Genomic DNA, 19,833 nt, shown 5'->3' with positions numbered 1-19,833 from the left:
ATAGCATTAAAATGAATGTTATGTAAGGAAAATGAAAATGTGTGCATTTTTTCACATACCGTGAGGATCCTGTATGTTTCTCATCTGGTGTGATGACACTGCCATCTAGCAAATTCACACCTTTCAGAAAGCAGTTCAATTTTCAAAACCTCTGTAAATTAAAGTGTGTCTTTTTCTCCAAGGTCTTTGTTGCTGATGGTGATGGAATGTGTGTGTGTATGTATGTTTTGTATGTGTGTATGTGTGTATATGTGTGTGTGAGGGGTGGGGAGGGAGGGAAGAAAGGAGGAAGAGAAGGAGGAAAGGAGGGAAAGAGAGAGGAAGGGGAAGAAAAGGAAGGAAGGAGAGAGAGAGAGAGAAAGAGAGAGAGAGAGAGAGAGAGAGAGAGGTGAGTTAGAGAAAGAGAGAGAGGTAAGTTAGAGAAGACTGTATATAATAACTGCAATGGCACTCAAAAGTCTCTTAGAACAATAATGGCCTAATGTGTCATGTGAAAGAAAAAATGTTGAACTATAACTTGGGAGTTCTTGTCCTGACATTTCTACTAACCAGCTGGGTGATTTTGTATGACTCTCACCACCATCTTTCTGGGATTTCATTTCCTCAACTATAAAATAAGGGACTATGCCAGATGAGTTGACATTCCATTCAGCTTTAATTTGTAGTCTGCAGCGTACCATATAGATAGTTTTAAAAATATTGGTGGTCAAATTAGTTTGTCATCAACAACACCAGAGCTTTTCAGGAAATGCCATCATGTCTGGGTACATGGGTAATCAATGGGAGGAAGGAAAATGGTAAAAACAACAAGAGAGTCTCACTTCTGTCTCTCATAATTAAATAATTCCTACCTCACCTCTTCAACCTTATCCTACTACAGTTTCCCTGCAGTATTTATGCCACTTTAATCACTATATGTATTTAGATGTCCAAATCTAGCACTCATGGATCTATCTTATATTTTAACCCAGGTAAGAAGTAATATTTTTAGATATAGCCCTAAAAATCTGAATTGAGCAAGATATATTTTTACATTGACTTTTTTCAAAAACATCTATTTATTTAAGAAGGAAACAATAGCAATATTTAAAATAAAATAGATATACAAAAGATAAATACAATAAGATTTAAAGAAACACTAAATTTTGCCAGTGATGTTTTTTTTAACCCTGAGCATTTTTTTTCTTAATAGCTTTAAACCTTTGGCTCTCTTTTCTCAGCTGCTTAATTTGCTGCTACTAATATCCAAGTTTATTTGTTGCTTGGAGCCAAAATCCTTGTCCAGGGACTTCCTTTGCAATTATACCAATGAATTCCCTAGAAAGTTTCTGACTGTTATAAGACAGACACCTTGTATCCTCTTAACTTCCAGGTTCTCTTGGGAGCTAAAAGGAAGACTCCTATTTTTGACCTGATTCTGACTAACAGGGAGAAACAAGTTGCTCAAGTAAAAGCATTTTGAGGGTGGAGGGACAAGTGCTCATTACATCTTAGAATTCATGATAGAGAGGAAAAATTGGGATATTTTGGTACAAACTCCATTTGGGGGAAAATGGACTTAAAAAGATTGAGAGAGAAGATATGTAGGAACCAATGACCTAAAAATTCCATAAAGTAAGTAGGTTCAAGAGGGACAGGAAGTTCTCAGGAATGAAATTCTAAAGACAGAATGGTTCCAATGAGAAGGAGAAAAGGAGAGCTATCTGTATTAGACTGATGTCACTCCCTAGGAAGCTAACTGACAATTTTGTATTTTAAAAAGATATAAACAGAAGATACAAAAATGAGTAATGGAGAATAAATACAAAAAATTGACTTGGTTTTCTAAGCATAATTATCAGAAGAGTGAAAGCCCAAAAATGAACTGAGCCAGCTATTGCACGCCAAAGACAAAAATTATCAAAAGAGAGTAGAAATCTAAGATTTGTAAAGGTTGGTAAGAGGGAACTTAGTTGTCCTTAATGAGTTCAAGTCTCCAGACTCAGTTGAACTAAAACTATATCTAAAGGTCCTGAAATTGGCAGATTTAATTGTTGAGTAGCTACTATTGATCTATGAAAGATCAAGAATGAGAGAGGTACTATATTATTTGTAAAGGGCAAAGAATGTCCTGATTTCTTTTTAAATGGGCGAAAGTAGATTCTACAAGTGATTGTTAAACATCACATCAATTTTTTGGCAAAATTACCCAACTATTATTAAAATAGTGGTTTATGTGCACTTATAAAGAAAAAAGTGATCAATGGGAGCCAGTATGGCTTTATCAATAAAAGAATTTAACAGACTAAATTTCTTTACTGTTTTTTTTTTTTCTATTTTTAAAGGACAACCAAAATGGAAGTAATACTGATGATAAATTCTCCTGAATTTTTTTTGGGAGTGGAATCAATAAATTGCCTTATGATTTCAATTGTGGATTAGATGACAGTATTTTTGATAAACTCAGATTTGGTAGAATGATTACTTTTTTTTATTTTTTTGCTAAGGAAATTGGGGTTAAGTGACTTGCCCAGGGTCACACAGTTAGGAAGTGTTAAATGTCTGAAGTCAGATTTGAACTCAGGTCCTCCTGACTTCAGGGCTGATGCTCTATCTACTGTACCACCTAACTGCTCCAAATGATTAAATTAAAAAAAAAATAATGGGGTCAACATGGGTTAGTGGGTTAACTGAAAGTAGGTCTTTAATGAAAGATTGCAGGGCTCTCTCTTTGGCCTTGTTCTACTGAATATTTTTTGTCAATGGCTTAAATTATGGCATAGCTTCCTGCTAGTAAGATTTGTAGAGATATTTTTACGTTGTTTTTTTGTTCTCAAAAAGGACTAATGACATCACTGGGTGATATCTTGCTTTGACTTGCTTGTGAATTGGATTTAAATGAAGCAGAGCTTACTTTCTTCTCCAAGATCATTGAATCCAGTGGCAAGACAAAATATGAAGCTGGAAGGGATGACAGAATAAGGATCCAAAATCATTTCAATAAGCTAGACTATTGGGCCAAGTGTCAAATTAACACTAATAAAGATAAATCTAAAAATTCTACCCTAGGATTCATCAAATCACCTTCATATAGCTATGGCCTAGAATATGTGACAAAGACCTGGGAGGTTTAGTAGACCCCTCAGTTCATAATGAACCAACAATGTGACATGGCACAAAAAATTGGTGTCCAAAATAAAGGACATGATATTATATTTTGTTCTCATCAAACTACACTGGATTACTATATTCCATCATGAGCTTTTGAAAAGATTGTTAAAGTGGAGTGTGTCTAGAAGAATGTGAAGTGGGAAGGCCTGGAAACATGTCATAAAATTCAATTCAACAATCATTTATTGATCTCTTATTGTATGGATGAGATTGTGTTTGTGACTGGAGATAGAAAGAGGAAAAACAGAATAATCTCTGCCTTCAAGAAGCTTATTTTCTACTAGAAAGTTTTAGCAGGTAATAAGAATGTAAATACTAAGTATTTACAAAGTAATGTGGGGGTAATTTCAAAGTAATGTGAGAGTGGGGATAAATCTTGTTGAAGGTTTGCTTTCAAGGAAGGCTTAGAGATTCTCTGAAGCAGAGGGAAAAGGGATACTTTTCAGACATTTGGGACCAGTTGTGCAAAGGAGTGAAGGACAGAGATGGAATGTTGTGTATGGGACAAAGCTAGCGAACCAGAGATGATAATTAAAATTATGGAAACAGATGAGCACATCAAAGGAGAGAGTGAAGGGAAAGAAACCTATGACAGCCTTGGAGCATTCTCATATTCATAGTGTGGGAGGAAGAGGATGGAAAAGACATTTGAGAAGGAGCCCTCCCAATCTGGGCCAGTTTACACTTAGGAAGAAGAGATTTAAGGAGGGACATGACAGCTGTTTTCACATATTTCAGAATTGTCATATTGAAAAAGGATTATTTTTTTTTTTTTACCCAGGTACAGAAGACCGCCAAAGGGCAATTAATGTAATTTTCTCAGTTAGGTTCTGCTTTAATATAAGGAAAAACTTACTAATTAGAGCTGCATGAAACCAAATGTATTTCTTTATGGATTTTTCAGCGATGATTTTTGTTACTGTTGTTGTTGTTGTTGTTGTTGTTGTTTTTTAATTGGAGGCTGGGTGACTCGAATAGGTATTGAAGGGATTCTTGGTCAAGTACTGGTTGGATGAGATTACAGGTTCTCAACACAGGGTCTGTGAACTTTAAAAAATATTTATAATTATATTTCATTATAATTAGTTTCCTTTGTAATTCTATGTGTTTTATTTATGCATTTAGTTATATTATTGAGAAGGGGACTATAAATTTTACTAGACTGACAAAGGGGTCCGTGATACAAAAACAGAGTTGCTAGGCTAGATGAAATCCAAAATCTCTTTTAAGGCTGAGATTTAGTGAATTTGTGACTCCTTGTCTCAGTTAGACTGAGGTCAAGGTGGGGAAACTGCTACTTTCTGATTAATTTGCAGTTAATAATAAAGCCTACTTTGGTATATAGGATAAAAAAAATGCTACTTAAAACAATAAGCACTTAATACTTGCTAAATTGCTAAAATATAAAGCCATGGCTTAAAAAAGAAAAAAAAATTAGAAAAATGACTTAATTCATTCTACTTCGTCTTTTTTGTAGGTATATGCTTATGTTACCAACTGAACACCAAACAGGAGCCATTTTATTCATCAGAGCAATTCAATGATCAAAGTTATTCACAGTCCTATTTACATATTTGCTGTCAATTTAATTATGCAGATATTTAGATATTTATGGATTAGCTCTTATGGGCAATGCTTTAAGTGGGGAAAAGCAACAAAAATGAGGGCAACAGTATTTTTAAATCAAACAACTCTATCTCTGTTTGAATTTCAGTATTAACTTAGCCACAGGAACTCACTTGTTAAACATAGGGATGGCAACCTGGCGGTAAAATGATCTTGGAATGAGGAAGACCTGACCACAGAGACTTGCTAGTTGTGGGAAAACCTAGGCAAATAACTATATCTCTGTCTGCATGTTTCCTCATCTGGAGAGAAGAAATATAGCATTTACTTAGGGCTGTTGTGAGGATCTAGGGAGACATTATAGGTAAAGCTCTTTTCAAACCTTACAGAATTATATAAATGCCAGTGATTATTATTATAATAATGAAAAAGTCATAGGCTCTTAAGCTAGTGCTGCTTCTATGTGAACAAGGATCACCTTCACAGTTTCCTCAGGTTAATATGACATACATATAACATAGAGCTTCAGCCTATGGTTCTTCCTTCTTTTGAGGGAATGCTATGACTTGAAAGACAGAGCAGAGATTACCCCTCATCCACCCAAATCTATGGAAACTGGAGACACCCAAAAGCCTGCAAGCAGATTTAGATGGAGACAGACGTACTAAAGGAAAAAAATTTGTAAATCTGCTTAAGTATAGGAAAATTGCCACTTTTATTTCAATCACAATGCAAAATTAATCATTATATATTACTTGAGCTGCTATCATTTTTATTTTAGTTCTTAATAACATGTCTAGTAGCATTATTTGTAATTTGGGAAATGATCTAGAAGCAACTTTAGAGTTCAGTAGACAAGGAAATGGCTGAATAAATTATTAGAATGTAATTGACTTTAAGAGAAGTAAACACTATAATACAATTAGGAATGATAAAATATAAAGATACAAAAAATGTGGAAAATCATATTAAAAAATGTGAAGAAAACTGCACCAGAAGAACAGTAAACACACCCACTATGATTATATAAAAGGAAAACTATTACAAATTCAAATATGGGAGTGATTAGAACAAAGGCAATGGAAAAGGAAGGAAATAGGAGAAAACCACTTATAGGATACTTATTTATGGAAATTATTTTTAAAAAATATATCTACTTATAAATGTATTTCCACTTGGTTTTATTGTTGTTAAAGTTCATAACAAATTATTTCCTAAAATAACAATTTCAGTGGCTTTTCAACTCTGCCAACTGGATCTGTTACTGTAGGGCATGTGCTCTGCCCCCCCCTTCCCTGATGCTCCCAAGTGAAGCAGATAGAAAAACTAAACTTTACTCATCTCTCCCCCAAAATAAAAGACTTAAAATAAAAACTTGGGCATGATTGGGTATAGGAATTCTCATTTTAAAAAAATTCTTTTTTTTAATAAAATGAATAGTAGATGGGATTTATGTTATTATAGGTAATCTTACTGGTAGTCTTATGTAAAAGCCTTTGACATTTTCTGTTTAATTGCCTTTCAACAGCACACTGAGACCATGTCTTTAGATATTATATACAAAAAAGTTCTCTGGATTTAGAATCTCTTATTATGAAGTGTAAAGTATTTGACAGAAGTGAAAATGTATTAGATTATAACATATCATTTACCTAAGTATCTGTTTATAGCTTCATTTTTCTTTCATTTTAATCAATTTTTAAATTTTAAATTTTAATCAATTTTTAAAAATCTTTAATCATTAATCTATTAAACCTTGTGATACTCTTAGAAGGTAACTTATTGTAATCATTAATGTTTATAGAGTGCTTTATAGCTACAAAGTATTTTATATTTATTATTTCACTTGGTCTTTAAGACAAATCGCTAAAGTAGATATTAGACACATTATTCCTATTTTATAGCACCCACAGAGGCAAACTGATTTTTTCAAAGTCATAGAGCTATTCTGTAGCAGTCAGGATTAGAATCCAGCTCTTTGACTTTAAATATAGCAGTTTTCTTTTCACTGCCACACTCTCATCTTAAAAACTTCTCTAGTCATTTTTAGGGCACGAAAATAAGTGCCTTTTTTATCTTCTGCTTTTTCTGTATTCTTTACAGAGACAAAATAATATAGGCTTTCTTCATATAATTATCATATTGGAGGGAAAAAATCTTTCTAAATCAGAGAAAAAATTTTCAGTTAGAGGACCCATGATCGTTAATCCATGTTTTCAGGCTGAATGAATTAATCATATTCAACTTCAATTACAATTACTAATTGATTGAAACTGGCTAATATTTGTCTCAATCCAATTCAACAAGCACTTGTTAAGGACCAATGTTCTAGGTACTATGCTTGGCTACCAAGACAAAAGCAGATTTGGCAGAAGTTATACAATATGATTGGCCCAACAGCCAATTGATTTAAACATGCTAACTAACTCATTAAAATTAATTCATAAAATGTTAATTAATTTGTTTTTTGTTTTGTTTTATTTTGCTAAAAAATTCAGGTTCACTACACATAGGGAAAGCCATAATGCATAGATCACAAGTTGGACCCTTAGGATCTAGATCTAAATTCACCTGAGATAAAACTTCTTCCTAGCTAAGCAACTGACCAGACCAAAAATGTTGAATTTCTTTCTTTCTTTTTTTAAAAAAGTGTTGTACTTCAATAAAATAATTAAGAAAAGGGACTATCTATATAGTATGGAGCCACTAAAGTTGGTTGGATCCAAATGTTATTGGTTTGACTTGTTCCATTTGACCTAAAGACTGCTCATTTTTTTGGTCCCATTTTACCTTATTTGAAATAAGTAGGCATGATAGAAAAAAAAATTCACACTGGAGTCAGGAGATCTGGGTTTTAGTCTCAATTTTGACACTGGTTGTGAAAATTTCAGCAGTTATTTAATTTTCCTAAGCTTCAATTTACACACACACACACACACACACACACACACACACACACACACACATATATATATATCAAGAATAATATTTGCCCTACTTGGCTCTTATTGTTACTCTGGGAAATTACTTTGTATATTTTGAAGCCCAATATTAATTTAGTAATTATAATTCTACTGGAAACCCCTATATGTATATGAGATAGCCAAATCAATGAAGCAACTGAATACTTTTATGGTATAGAACAGATTCTCAATTGCTTCAGTCTGGAGTGTCTTATTTAAATAATTATATCCTGACAGTTGCTAAATCTGTTTCCTATAGCAGAAAATATTGGAATTTATGCTATTTTTTTGCACTGTACCTAAAAAAGGTACAAAGTAGATATTGGTCATCCACCAATAGGTTTTCTAGTTTCAAGGAAATTTATATATTTTTATGACAGTTATCTGCATAGTAGTCTAAGATACATTCCTCTCATACCTGGGTCCTAAGATAAATAATGATTTTTTTAAAAAAATTACAGAGAGCTTTTAAAACTCTGACAATAGAATACTGACAATAGAAATTCCAGCAAAACCACAACTTAAATAGTTGTTGGTTGCTTTTTCTTTTGTGACTCTTAATCCATAGTAACATATAGCAAATTAGCCCAAATATTATCTGTGTGTGTGTGTGTGTGTGTGTGTGTGTATGTGTGAAACACGCACACACATACACATGTTCTCACCTCTAGCCCAATCTGATTTGTTGAGTTTTTACATATCACTTTCACAAAAACCTATGAAGTTGGGAGTTAGATAGTGCAAGTAGTATTATTCCCATTTTATAGAAAAGGAAACTTAAGTTTAGAAAAGTTAAGTCATTTTTCTACATACACTTAGCTGAGATAGACCTGAGTATTAGGCCTGAGATAGATCTCAGTATTCTTTTTTATTGTGTATTTTATAGATTAGTCATATCAATGATTACTCCTTTCAGGGGTGCAGGCAAAACTTCTCAAGATGGAGACATATTTTTATAGAACTTCTTCATCTGCTACTTTCCTCGTGTTAGCTTTTGGATTTTCTACCTATTGTTTTGTTTTGGTGGGTGGTTTGAGAGGTTAGGTGACTTTTTCTGGGGAATGAATGGGATTTATGGGATGGGAGATAGAGAAAGAATGAAGGATAAATAATTCTTGATACTTACAATAAGCTTGTAAATAACTTGTCTACAGCTCTGCTTAGTTCAGTTCTCCTTCTTTCCTTCCACCCTCCCTCTTTTTTCCTCAGCCCTTTCTCCTAGGGGGAATGGAACTTCCATGTAAATGCAGTTTGGTGGTTTATCCCTTTGACTTTAGTTTTATTAGAATTCCTCATTCTGTTATTTAGAATTCCTCATTCTGTTACTTTTCTGCATCACATAATATTTCCTTGTCTCTCTCTGCATCTCTCTTTCCCCCCCAACACCATTTTACTAGCTTTTATTTTCCCCAGTAGCCTTTACAGCAGTAGAGAAAAGCCCTATCTTTCTTTTATGAAGATATCCACCAGTAAAATATGTGATATGAGTTGTTTTCCCAAGAATGATCATGACTTGTGTTCATCCATACATGCTCTCTTGTTCATTCTACAGCCTGTGGCCATGGGGCAGGCAGAAACTTGGATATTCTAGTCAGGACTAAAGTCATGGCCTTAATCCTATTAGCACCATGTTCTGGTAAGCTGATCTTATTAGTCAAGATTGATAGCACTGAATCTTTGTGGGCAAAATGGCATAAAAGTTTTCTTAGAGAACTGTATATATGGGTAAATAAGACTATGTCTACAGAATATGTGAAGAGTTGAGTAATTGAGTAATTATGTAATTATCAGTGTGAACCATAAATCCAGAAAATTTAACCACCTCCCCCTCCCAAACTTCCCTCCCACCCTAAATCTGTTTCTGAGGAAAAAGAGAAGGCTAAAAAAAGAGAACAGTTCTTTCCTCTAGAACAGATAATTGGGTCTCAATTAACTGAATAGTTGCCTCAGTTCCATACCTCACTTTGTGTGGATAAAACCTTAAAATATAACCAGTTTGAAACAGCCCATGGTGTGTTTGGACGTCTTTTAACATAGAAATTCTGATTCCACGGGATAGGCAATGCTCTACTAAAAGAAATTTAAGCCTGTCAGGTTAATTACACAATATTAGGTACAAAAACGAACAGTGCAACACAAAACATAGCTACATCATTATTTGCAGTAAATGTTAACTCTAAATAAGTGCAACCTGTCCACAAATGATTGCTATAAACTCATTAAAAATAAAATTTGATGGATAAAGATGAAAAAAAATTCTCATGGAGAATTTTTTTTTCAAAGTATCAGCACTCATTTAGAGTTTGGGATTTGTGAAAGAAAGCTTTAAAAGGAGCAAACCTGATTGGCTGTGGCTGTTGTGGCGAAGGGGACACTTGTTGCAGGAGTTGTTGCTGCAGAGACAGTGGCGGACGTAGCGCTGTGCATCATGGGTACTTTCAGGAGGGGAACCATGGAAGCAATGAACAGTAGGGTGTAGCATTATGGTGATAGAAGTGGTATTTTGGCATGGTGAATATCAGAGCAGCAAGCCATCATGGGTTAAACCAGCAGATGGCATGCAACCACAATGCAAAGCAAGGAAGCATGGGAGAGAAATAAAAAAGGGAAAATAGCTTATTACAAGTACAATTAAAGGAAGTTTTAAAACATAATCAGTGATTCCCAGAAAATCCAAAGAAGACTCCTTTGGTTGTTGTATTAATAAAAGTTTTATTTCTAAATATTATTTTCCCCCAAATTCTCTCTCTCTATTCCTTGTAACTAAAAAGTTCTTTATAATGTGAATAAAATTGTCCAATAATGTAGGAATCTATAATTCACATTCTTTGGCAGATTTATGAAAGACAAAATGTTTTAATTGTCAAATCAAAATGGGAAATACTATTCCTTAAAATGATTTATGATGAAGTTGAAATTTTCATTTTGGTTCACAATTCATAAAATGTTATTTTTTCATTAGCCTTGCTGTCTTGTTTCAATGGGAACCGCCATAGGTTGTTATTTATTTATGTCCAGAAATTATAGCCTGGGTGCAAATAGAAATAAACTTGAGATGACTTAGTCAAACATGCTTTGGTAAAATTCATTTTAGATTCATTTTTAATTGGAAATAATTAATGGTCCTACATTTAACTTTAGCTTGTTTTCATACAATAACGCTGACTTTTAAAAACATCAACCTTTAATATTAAATCATATATTCCAAGGGGGAATGAACTAAAATAATAATAAGAATGAGCATAGAAAACATAATTATGAGGATGGCAATTTAAGCATTTTGTCTTATAAAACACTTCTATTTGAAAAAAATATTTAAAAGAATTCTGGGAAACTCTGATAACTCTAACACACAGCAAAGAGGAAATAAAGGCACACCACTATGAAACTTTAAAACACCAATGAAATTAGCCTGTTCTTTTTATAAAGTAAGCTACCCCCTCCCCTTATGCTAGATCATATAAAATATACAAATAATCAAAATAGAGATCACTGAAGAGCAGATTGGAATTCATGGTTTTATGCTAGTGTAGAATGGTAGTTAGAGCAGGGTATGTCCCATCCAAGCTGTAGTTTTCTTAAAAACAAAAACAAAATCCTAAAAACCCTCTAAGTTAACTCTAAAGTCAATTAAGTCTTCAGATCTAACCATTTCCTAAGGAATGAATGTCTGAGATTTCCAAAAAGAAGTTTGAAGCATGTGAAGGTATTATACAGAATATCAAAGACAAATAAAAAAGGTTGGAACCTACCAATACTGGTAGCGGGTGCCATGCACAAAACTGACCCTGCATGTCATGCAATGGGAGGTGGGAAAAGTGAATAAAGGGAAAGAAACAGGTTAGCTGTTTAGAGTTAACATTCAGAGTGAGATTCAAGCACAAACAGATACCAGCAGAGGTTAGTTTAACATGACCTTTGAAGATCATTCATAGTTTCTATCATTCATGAATAGAACTGACATCATTTTGTGCAAAAATTCAAGCACACTGATAAGCATTTCATAATTTCAACTTGCATCTATGAAAATGTATTCAATAACATCAAATTTGTTTCTAACTCCTTTTCTATAAGATCTCAAAATAATTTGCAGACATTATCAAGGTATTCCCCTGAAAGAAAATAGTTATTTTGCAGATGAAAACTAAGTACAGAAAAATACCCAAGGTCATAAAGAGTATGAGTCAATAGTGTGGTTAGAAATAGAAGCCATATTCCTCAATTCAGGTCAAGTATTCTACCCACAGTAAACTACATTGTCTTCATTACATTATAATGATTGTTTCTTTTGTTATTGAAAATGTTCCAACTTAGCAAGGTCATCAAGATTCCCAAATAAGAAGTCAATAAAGTAAGACTTTTAATTTGGAAACTAAAGGGAAAGCTGCAGAGAAACAAGTAGTATTGTCTATGGATGTTTATCTTGTCATTGGCCTATTCCTTACATTGTTTACTTGGCTAAAATCCAGGATAATTTAACTCTATTGCCTCAGAAAGTACTTCTGTGATTATGTCTCAGGGAAACATATAGAACAGCCTCTCAAGCCAAGAAACTACGAAGTGAGGCCCAAAGATCTTAAAACTGAATGCAAGAAATCTAGGATCTTAAAGACTCTACCAATGATTCCTTCTTATTTTCTCTTGTAATCTTACTAGACTTTGCTTAGGTAGTTTAGAGCAAGGCTTCTTAAACTCTCCTAGTCTTGACCCCTTTTTATTTGAGAAAGTTTTATGTGGCCCCGGGTATATAGGTATATAAAACAGCTATGCAATTTAAACATTTGCTGATAATAAATCATAATTTTGCAACCCCCACGTTCAGTTAGGAGACTGTATAAGGTCATGACACACAATTTAAGAAGCTGGGCTTTAAAGAACATTATGGTTTTGATATCCTTCTTAAAAAACACACAGCTAATTGTCCTGTCTATATGGTGCTAGAAATCAATTATTCCCCCTGGCTGTTGGCGATTCATGCTAAAGCTTAAGGACAGAGGGAATCTTACACTTCTGTTTGAAAGTCCATGAACTTGGTGTGATGGAGCCCAGAAATCCTTCTGGATTGGGGATAAAGGAAGGGGTGGGGAGAAGAGAAGGAGGGGATGTATTAACATCTAAATGGTACTTATTATCTGGGATCAGCTCTTTGCCTCCCATACTTACAGTAATGGCGATTGTTTCAGTTACAACCCAACTTCTTATTGAGCTACCTTCATTTTGGACCCACTTTTGTGTCAAGTATTTTGACTGAATTGGTGGTCAGAGCTAGAACTGACAGTCACTTGTCCTATAACCTGATGGAATGACTTTTAAGTGAGATCACCGATTTAGAAGACTTCATGAGAATAGAGAGGAATAGGTGCTAGGCCATAAAGTATCTTTAAAGTTTAAAGTCTTAGTGGAATGAAAGCCTAATATGAATCAACAATGGGATCAGGCAGTCAAGAAAAGTGAATGTAACCTTACGCTCATTAAAAGAAATAGGGGCCAAGATAACCCTGGTTAAAACATATAAAAATACTATATTTCTTGTCACCATACTTTAGGAGGGCTGCAGGCCATCCAGGGGAATGCAACCAGAATCAAGTAAAAGCCTCAAGTTTGTATCTTATAAGGCTCCATTGAAATTATGGTGGATGCTTAGCTAGGGCAGGGGATGTGAATTTGGGAATGAAGGAGGCAAGATAAAGAGAGATTTGAATTTTTCTGCTTGGCCTGAAGAGCTAAGGACAATAAGTAGAGGTGACTATGAGGCAATTTTTAGAAGAGCCTCTTGATAAAAGATACTCAAGTAAAATTGGCTACGGCAGGTGATAGAAGACTCACCTTTGCTAACAATCTTTAAGCTAGTTAGATAACCACTTCTCACATATGTTATTGAAAGGGATTCTTGTTTAGGAATGGATTGCTTAGATACTTTGTGAAGTCTTTTCCAATTCTTAGACTCTGGGAAATGTTCACTTAATCCAAATAAGCTGTATCTTGTGGAGCTGGCCCTGAGTAGCATGCCATCTAGACTGCCACAATTTAAGAATACAATAAACCTGTCTTAATTATCTAAACAGACTCATGGGGAGGTAGCAGGGTATAGTAGAGAGACTAATGAATTTGGAATCAGAAGACCTGGCTCTGCTACAGCCTCAGTTTCTTTTGTAAAGAGAAAAATGTGACATAAGGTGATTTTTATGCTTTGAAACTACAATTTTATAAATTTTTTATAAAACTTCCTCTAAAAACTGACACAAGGCTACATGACTTCTATGTAGAATACTATGTGAACCAAAAAGATTTTTTTCTTCATAACAAATCTACATGTTATTTAATGAAATTAAATGGGTAGGTGTCCTTTTTTATTACCTACATGTAATATTGATATTCAAGAGAAGGGGGAAAATGTTCAAAAAAATCTCATTTGGGTATTTCATCAAAAGGGCACATGTATGTGTGTGTAAGTTGTCTGGATAATTATATTATTCAATTAATATTTTATAAACTCAGTTTTTCCATCTGCAAAATGAGTATGATGATTCCTGCCATTGACTATAAGAAAATATATTGAGGAATAATGAGATAATGTCGGCAAAAACACTTTCAGCAATTCAGAATAAATCTATCATAGAGATGCCAAAATTTATGCTGCTATTTTCTTTGGATGCATTTTTTTAAACCATTTTCCTAATAGCAAAGAAAGAATCATAATTACTGGGTTAAACTTAAAAAGGAAAAATCTACTATTAATATGCTTGGGGTAGCAGTGAGGACTGTGTCTGCTTTACTATAGTTTTTTAGAAGAATTCCCAATTTTGCAAGGTATTGATGGTGGCCACATCACTACTAGACAACATTTTTATGTCTTATGCAAAAGTCACCCTGTTTCAGTGGTGTTGATTTCAATAGCTCATCAAAAACTTTACTATGAATGACCTTACAGTAAAGGATAACCTCTATATGGATATATGTTGCTCCTTTTTTCCTTTTATAAAATATTCTGAACATAAAAAAAATTATAGGGAGAAAAAAAACAAATTCTGCCAATTTAAAGCAAAAAGACCATCATCAAGCAGCAAAACAAAAAAAAATGATTTAAAGTAATAATTTGAATTGTGTGGTTTAAAACAACAATAATAACAATAATTTTATTATTATCATGGCTATTATGGATTTTTGGAAATGTACTTTATACAAAGTTAAAGTAATATTTGAAACTAGCCAGAAGTAAAGTGAGCATAGAATTTCCTGAAATTGGCATGCAAAGGCAAAAAAGGGTTTTGCTAATTTCTTTTCAGATTCATTTCTTTTCAAACATCTATGGAGAACATGTACAAGCATCATAAAACTTCAGAGAAAAAAAAGTATTTGAGATGTAGAATTCCTTCATGCACTGCATTTCACAAATGTTTCTATAAGTTTTTCTGCAAACTTACATTCTTGAATATTTTTAAAAATTACAATATGACTATCAATGAAAGCACACACCTTTGGCTACTCCTTCACAGAAATATGTGGTTTACAATTAATCTCCCACAGCCAAAATGCATATGAAGCTTTCCTATATAATGTGAATGATTTATTCATCCAATAGAGGGCAATACTACATGGCCCCAGCAACATTTTGTTTCTTTAATTATTTAATATTCTTTCATAAACAAAAATCAAGAAACTGTATGTGGCACACAGGGATGATGTGTTTTCCTGATCGGAAAATATCTAAATGATTTCTAAATAAAGTACTTTTACATGAGTTTTTTTTTTCTATGATTAAATGAAACAGTTATTATGAAGGGATGTTAAGTGTTAGTGTTAGAGGTGATAAAACAAGTGTTATGAATCACAAGTTATCCAAGATCCATTGTTCAGCAGAGCTCTAGGGATTCATAGGCAGTTGCAAGGTTTGAACTGGGTTTGATGAACTTTCCCACATTTTCATGTTTTCTACCTGTTTTTCAGAATCACAGAATTTTAGAGTTAGAAGGAACCTTAGAGGTCATTTCGTCCAACCTTGGTGTTTTCCAAATGAAAAACCTCAGAGGTGTGGCACAGAAGTCAGATGATTGGCTCCTGGTGTCCGCAAAAATTAGCGTCAGAGCCAAGAACAAAAACCCAGTTTTGTCTCTCTCTTTCTGTTATACCATGTTGTTGCCCAAGCTTATCATAGCCAGGTAACTAGTGATGGAAATCTCATCAACCTAACATTAGGAGATGCCTGTGAAAATCCTGAAATAGCTGATTATCTCAGAGAACCTTATGCTAAGCCTAACATGGAATAATGCCATTGAATTACATTAGCCATAGTGACTAGTAACTTTGCATATAGAAATACAAATGTTATAAATGTACCAGAATATAAACAAATTGGGCTTTATTTTATTAACCATGGTACCAATGAAACCTTAATAGTACTAATTTCCAACATGGGAAAGTGCATTTTGTGGGAGCATGATTTCTAGTTTTAAAGTAAATGTAAAACCTTTGAACCAAGAAAGCAGAGCACTATGAATCCTTGTACTTGCTTAATTCATATACTTATTATAACTTTAAAATGTTTTTAAAAGATTAATAAACACATGCCAGAGTATACACATATTAACAAAGTATCAAGAAAGACTCAAAAAAAACTTCTTAGACTGACATGCTTACCATACATATTAGGAGCTGAAAAAAAATTCTTGAAAAGATTAGCCACTCTAATAACATGTCATTTAAAATGTCTGATTTCATTAGGTTTCTCTGATAGTAAACAAAGTAGCTTAAATGTATTTCCTTCAATAAGGCAGAATAACTTTAAATAGTATCATCATCAATACCAACTCCACCCCCACCTAAAAAAACAAAACAAAACTCACAATATAATAATTAAAAAAAGATAACAAAGCCAACCTCAGAATACTTTCTGCTTCCCTAGAGTCTAAGCCATTCCCTGGCAATGGTAAATGATACCAAAACAACAAGTCGATTTGGTCTATGGTCTATTTATATAGAAGAAAAATCCATCAAACTGATAGTTTGGCATTATTTAAGCTAACTATTCATTAATGATTTCTTTCCCTCCCCATCTGGTGCCATGCACTATACTGTGTAAAGAAAACTACATGTAACAGAGTGAGAGCTGGAACCAGGAGCCGAAAAACTTGGGCTCTAGTCCCAGCTCCATTGTTGACTTAGTATGTGTCCTTTGCAGCCTTATTTGCCTTCTCTGAAAAATGAGAGGCTTATACTAAATGATCTTTAAGGGTCATCAGTAGAATCCTATGGTTAATGTAAAAATCTTCGAGTAGCCAGAAAGAATCAATACATTGAAGCATCTCACACATGTTACCAGGGAGTGACTTGGCACTAAGGAAAATTAAAGTCTTTGTAAATTTGATATTGATGGAGATGGAGAAAGGTATAGAAAAGGACAATATGACAGAAAGAATTTCTTTAAATTACATTGTCTGTCTTTTGAATGTACTCTCTAGAAAAAGATGGAGGTTAGTATTCCATATATATATAATATATATGTATATAATATACATACATACATATATACACTTATATATAAAATGTTAATAATAAATCTTGGGTTCATTTGGAAATGCTTCATGTTAAAAGGATATGTTTATATTAGCAATATTCAGTCTGTAAATACAGAAAAACAAGAGATCTGGTGGTAGTTGTTTATCTGATTTATCTCAAGGATCAAAGCTAGTATTTAATTATCTAAACTATCTTTAGAATCTTAATAGGCTTTGGATGAAATTCAAATTAAAATAAATCCTTCTAGATCCACGTTTCAGTCCATGTTGTACCTTTAAAAGTAGAGGAGGTGTCACCAAATAGCTTAAAGAAATGAAAAACAGAGAGTAAATTACCAGAAGCACATTCAAACAAGTGGTGTTTTTTTCCTTCTAAAATACTAAGTGGAACATACCTGTCGGAATAAATGCCGTGTGTTGCTGCAACTGTGCATGAGCTAGTGCCTGCTGACAGTGCAAGACGCTGGGATTAAAGACGGCGCTGGCACCGTTGCTTTTTTCAAGTGCTTGTCTCTTTGGTAAAGGGTGAAGAGCACCGGGAGGAAAGGCCTACAAATAAGGAATTTTGATAAGACTTGTAGAACTTAAAGGAAAAAAAAAACATACCCAGTCTACACAGAGATATAATATTGCCACATACTTTAAAAATTGACAGCTAAAGAGATGCCTTTGCCATGCACCTTAATTCAAACAGCAGCGATGTACAATGAGTGAGGTTTTGTTATTGAGGGCAAAAGCATGATTTCATTAACCTAAGACTGCAGCACCACAACTATGGAAAAGGAAACTATCAAGCAACAAAAATGGCATCTGCTTTAAGAATGAGTTAAACTATTCTAAAGGAAAAAGTCACTTGTATTATTAATTCCTAGTACTTTTTTTCCCCCTAACTACATGAAAATATTTGGAGCTTAAAAGTTAATAAAGATTTTTAATGAGAACTTTCTTTTTACCAAATCATTGAAACTTGCTTCAGAACTTTTAGAAACGGTATTAAAACATGTTAGGATTAAATGATTCTCTTGCATTTATTACATATGAAAAATGAAATGGCTAAACACTAAATTGGATCTTTCCATAAATTAATAGTAATGACTGTTTTCAACTGATGTTAAAACAAAAAGCAATACAAATCTCAGTTGGTTTTCTGAAAAGCTACATGCAAAGCGAAAGGTGAAAGGTCAAAGTACCAGGTCTACAGTTGCTTCGAGAGGTCGCTTCATTGCTTTGGCAGTCGACTGAGTCTTTTAATAACAGGCAGCGAGCACATGATGGCAGTGGGCCAATGGGATTCAAGCGAATTAACATACAGGTAAACAGCAAGCAGAGGTGCATCATGGGAACGGCATTGCATTGTGGATAGGTGAGAAGGAAAAAAATATTCTGAATGCAATATACAACATACAAAACACTAGGCATGCACAACAACAAAAATGTTCTCTAAAGAAATGAATATTACACCTTGAATTAGTATTGAAGCAAAAATGCATCTACTATACCTTAGTTAAAAGCATATAAGAGAGTAAGATATAGATGTTTGAAATTCAGGAAAGTTAATTAAAACAGCAGCTTGCATACACACCATAAGCATTTTTATATTGCTTCACAGAAATGCAAACATCTTAAAGATTACATGGATTGATTTAGAAGAATTTCTGATAAGTTAGTTGTCAAGTACAAAAATAACCTAAAAATTGTTGTTTGCAGCCCAAGCTGGGTAATGTTACATGTTTTCATACCAGATCTACTGTAGCAAAGTGAAGTGACAAACTGGGACAAAAAATTCAGGCAAAAAAAAAAATAACAAACACCAGATAATTTAGGCAAAAGTGTTTGGGACTTTCTTTTTCTTTGGCTGAATTATGTGGATAATTGCCTCAGTTCTCCATTTTACTTTGCCATTGTGGACCTGGAATTGTGTAATACCCTTCTGACTTTAGTAAGTTTTAGAATGAAAGTTTGTTTCTCATTTTTCCCAATTTTATGCTACAATTTTATGTCTGTTGACTAACTTATCATCCATTCAATAGTATCTATTACATTTGGAATTGTGGCTTAGGTGTTTGTCACTTACCGCAATATTCTGAGAAATACTTTGTTTTAGCAACATAAGTTTTTCTGAGCTATCATATTTATCTACATTCAGCAAATTTATATGTATATTTAGAAAGATCAGTGACTGAGTTAGTAAGAGCATGGAACTCATGGTTAGAAAAGGAGTAACAGCTAAAAATAGCAGACTTGTTAAAATGCTTAAATCAAATAACATATTTAGCACATAACCATACTTTGTTGCCAATATTTGCATTTAAGGGGCTGAAATGAAAACAAAGGTTGATCTGATTAGATCACAACAGAAAATTTTGCTAATATTTTCTAGTTTCTACAAAGATCCATAGTAGCATAATAGCATTCTGTGAAAATATATAGGATTGAAGGAATTGCCATAAATAAAACCAAAAGAAAATTCCTCTTTTTGTGCAGCACAATAGGTAAGCCCCTCATGTTTAGTTAAAGAATTCACATTTGTGTTGAATTTGTTCTAAACTCCAGATGTGGAAAATCAGACAGAAAATAAATAAAATGTGGAAAAGCAGTCAAACAGTAACACTGAATTGAGACACATGATGGGCTACGTT

At 33.6% G+C, this 19,833-nt stretch overlaps 1 protein-coding gene across 13 annotated transcripts in view; it reads right to left on the bottom strand.

Moving 5' to 3' along the window:
* MBNL2 (muscleblind like splicing regulator 2) overlaps positions 1–19,833 on the bottom strand; it is a 179,326-nt gene that overhangs the window by 18,253 nt on the left and 141,240 nt on the right. The window contains exons 6-11 of one of the 13 annotated variants that reach the window (XM_023500523.2): positions 18,385–18,438; positions 17,590–17,743; positions 11,432–11,467; positions 10,020–10,114; positions 8,806–8,897; positions 4,088–4,197 (exon numbers count right to left, since the gene is read on the bottom strand). In XM_023500523.2, the coding sequence (XP_023356291.1) occupies positions 4,179–4,197; positions 8,806–8,897; positions 10,020–10,114; positions 11,432–11,467; positions 17,590–17,743; positions 18,385–18,438 (450 nt within the window). In that variant the 3' untranslated portion in view covers positions 4,088–4,178. Of the gene's footprint in view, positions 1–4,006; positions 4,198–8,805; positions 8,898–10,019; positions 10,115–11,431; positions 11,468–17,589; positions 17,744–18,384; positions 18,439–19,833 lie in introns of those variants that run through there. The other 12 variants (XM_023500524.2, XM_023500521.2, XM_023500527.2 and 9 more) reach the window with 12 other exon arrangements.

Source organism: Sarcophilus harrisii, chromosome 3, assembly GCF_902635505.1.
Source record: "Sarcophilus harrisii chromosome 3, mSarHar1.11, whole genome shotgun sequence".
Classification (NCBI taxonomy): Eukaryota; Metazoa; Chordata; class Mammalia; order Dasyuromorphia; family Dasyuridae; genus Sarcophilus; species Sarcophilus harrisii.
The sequence above is the reverse complement of the archived record's forward strand: the minus strand, read 5'-3'. Positions and strand labels throughout refer to the sequence as shown.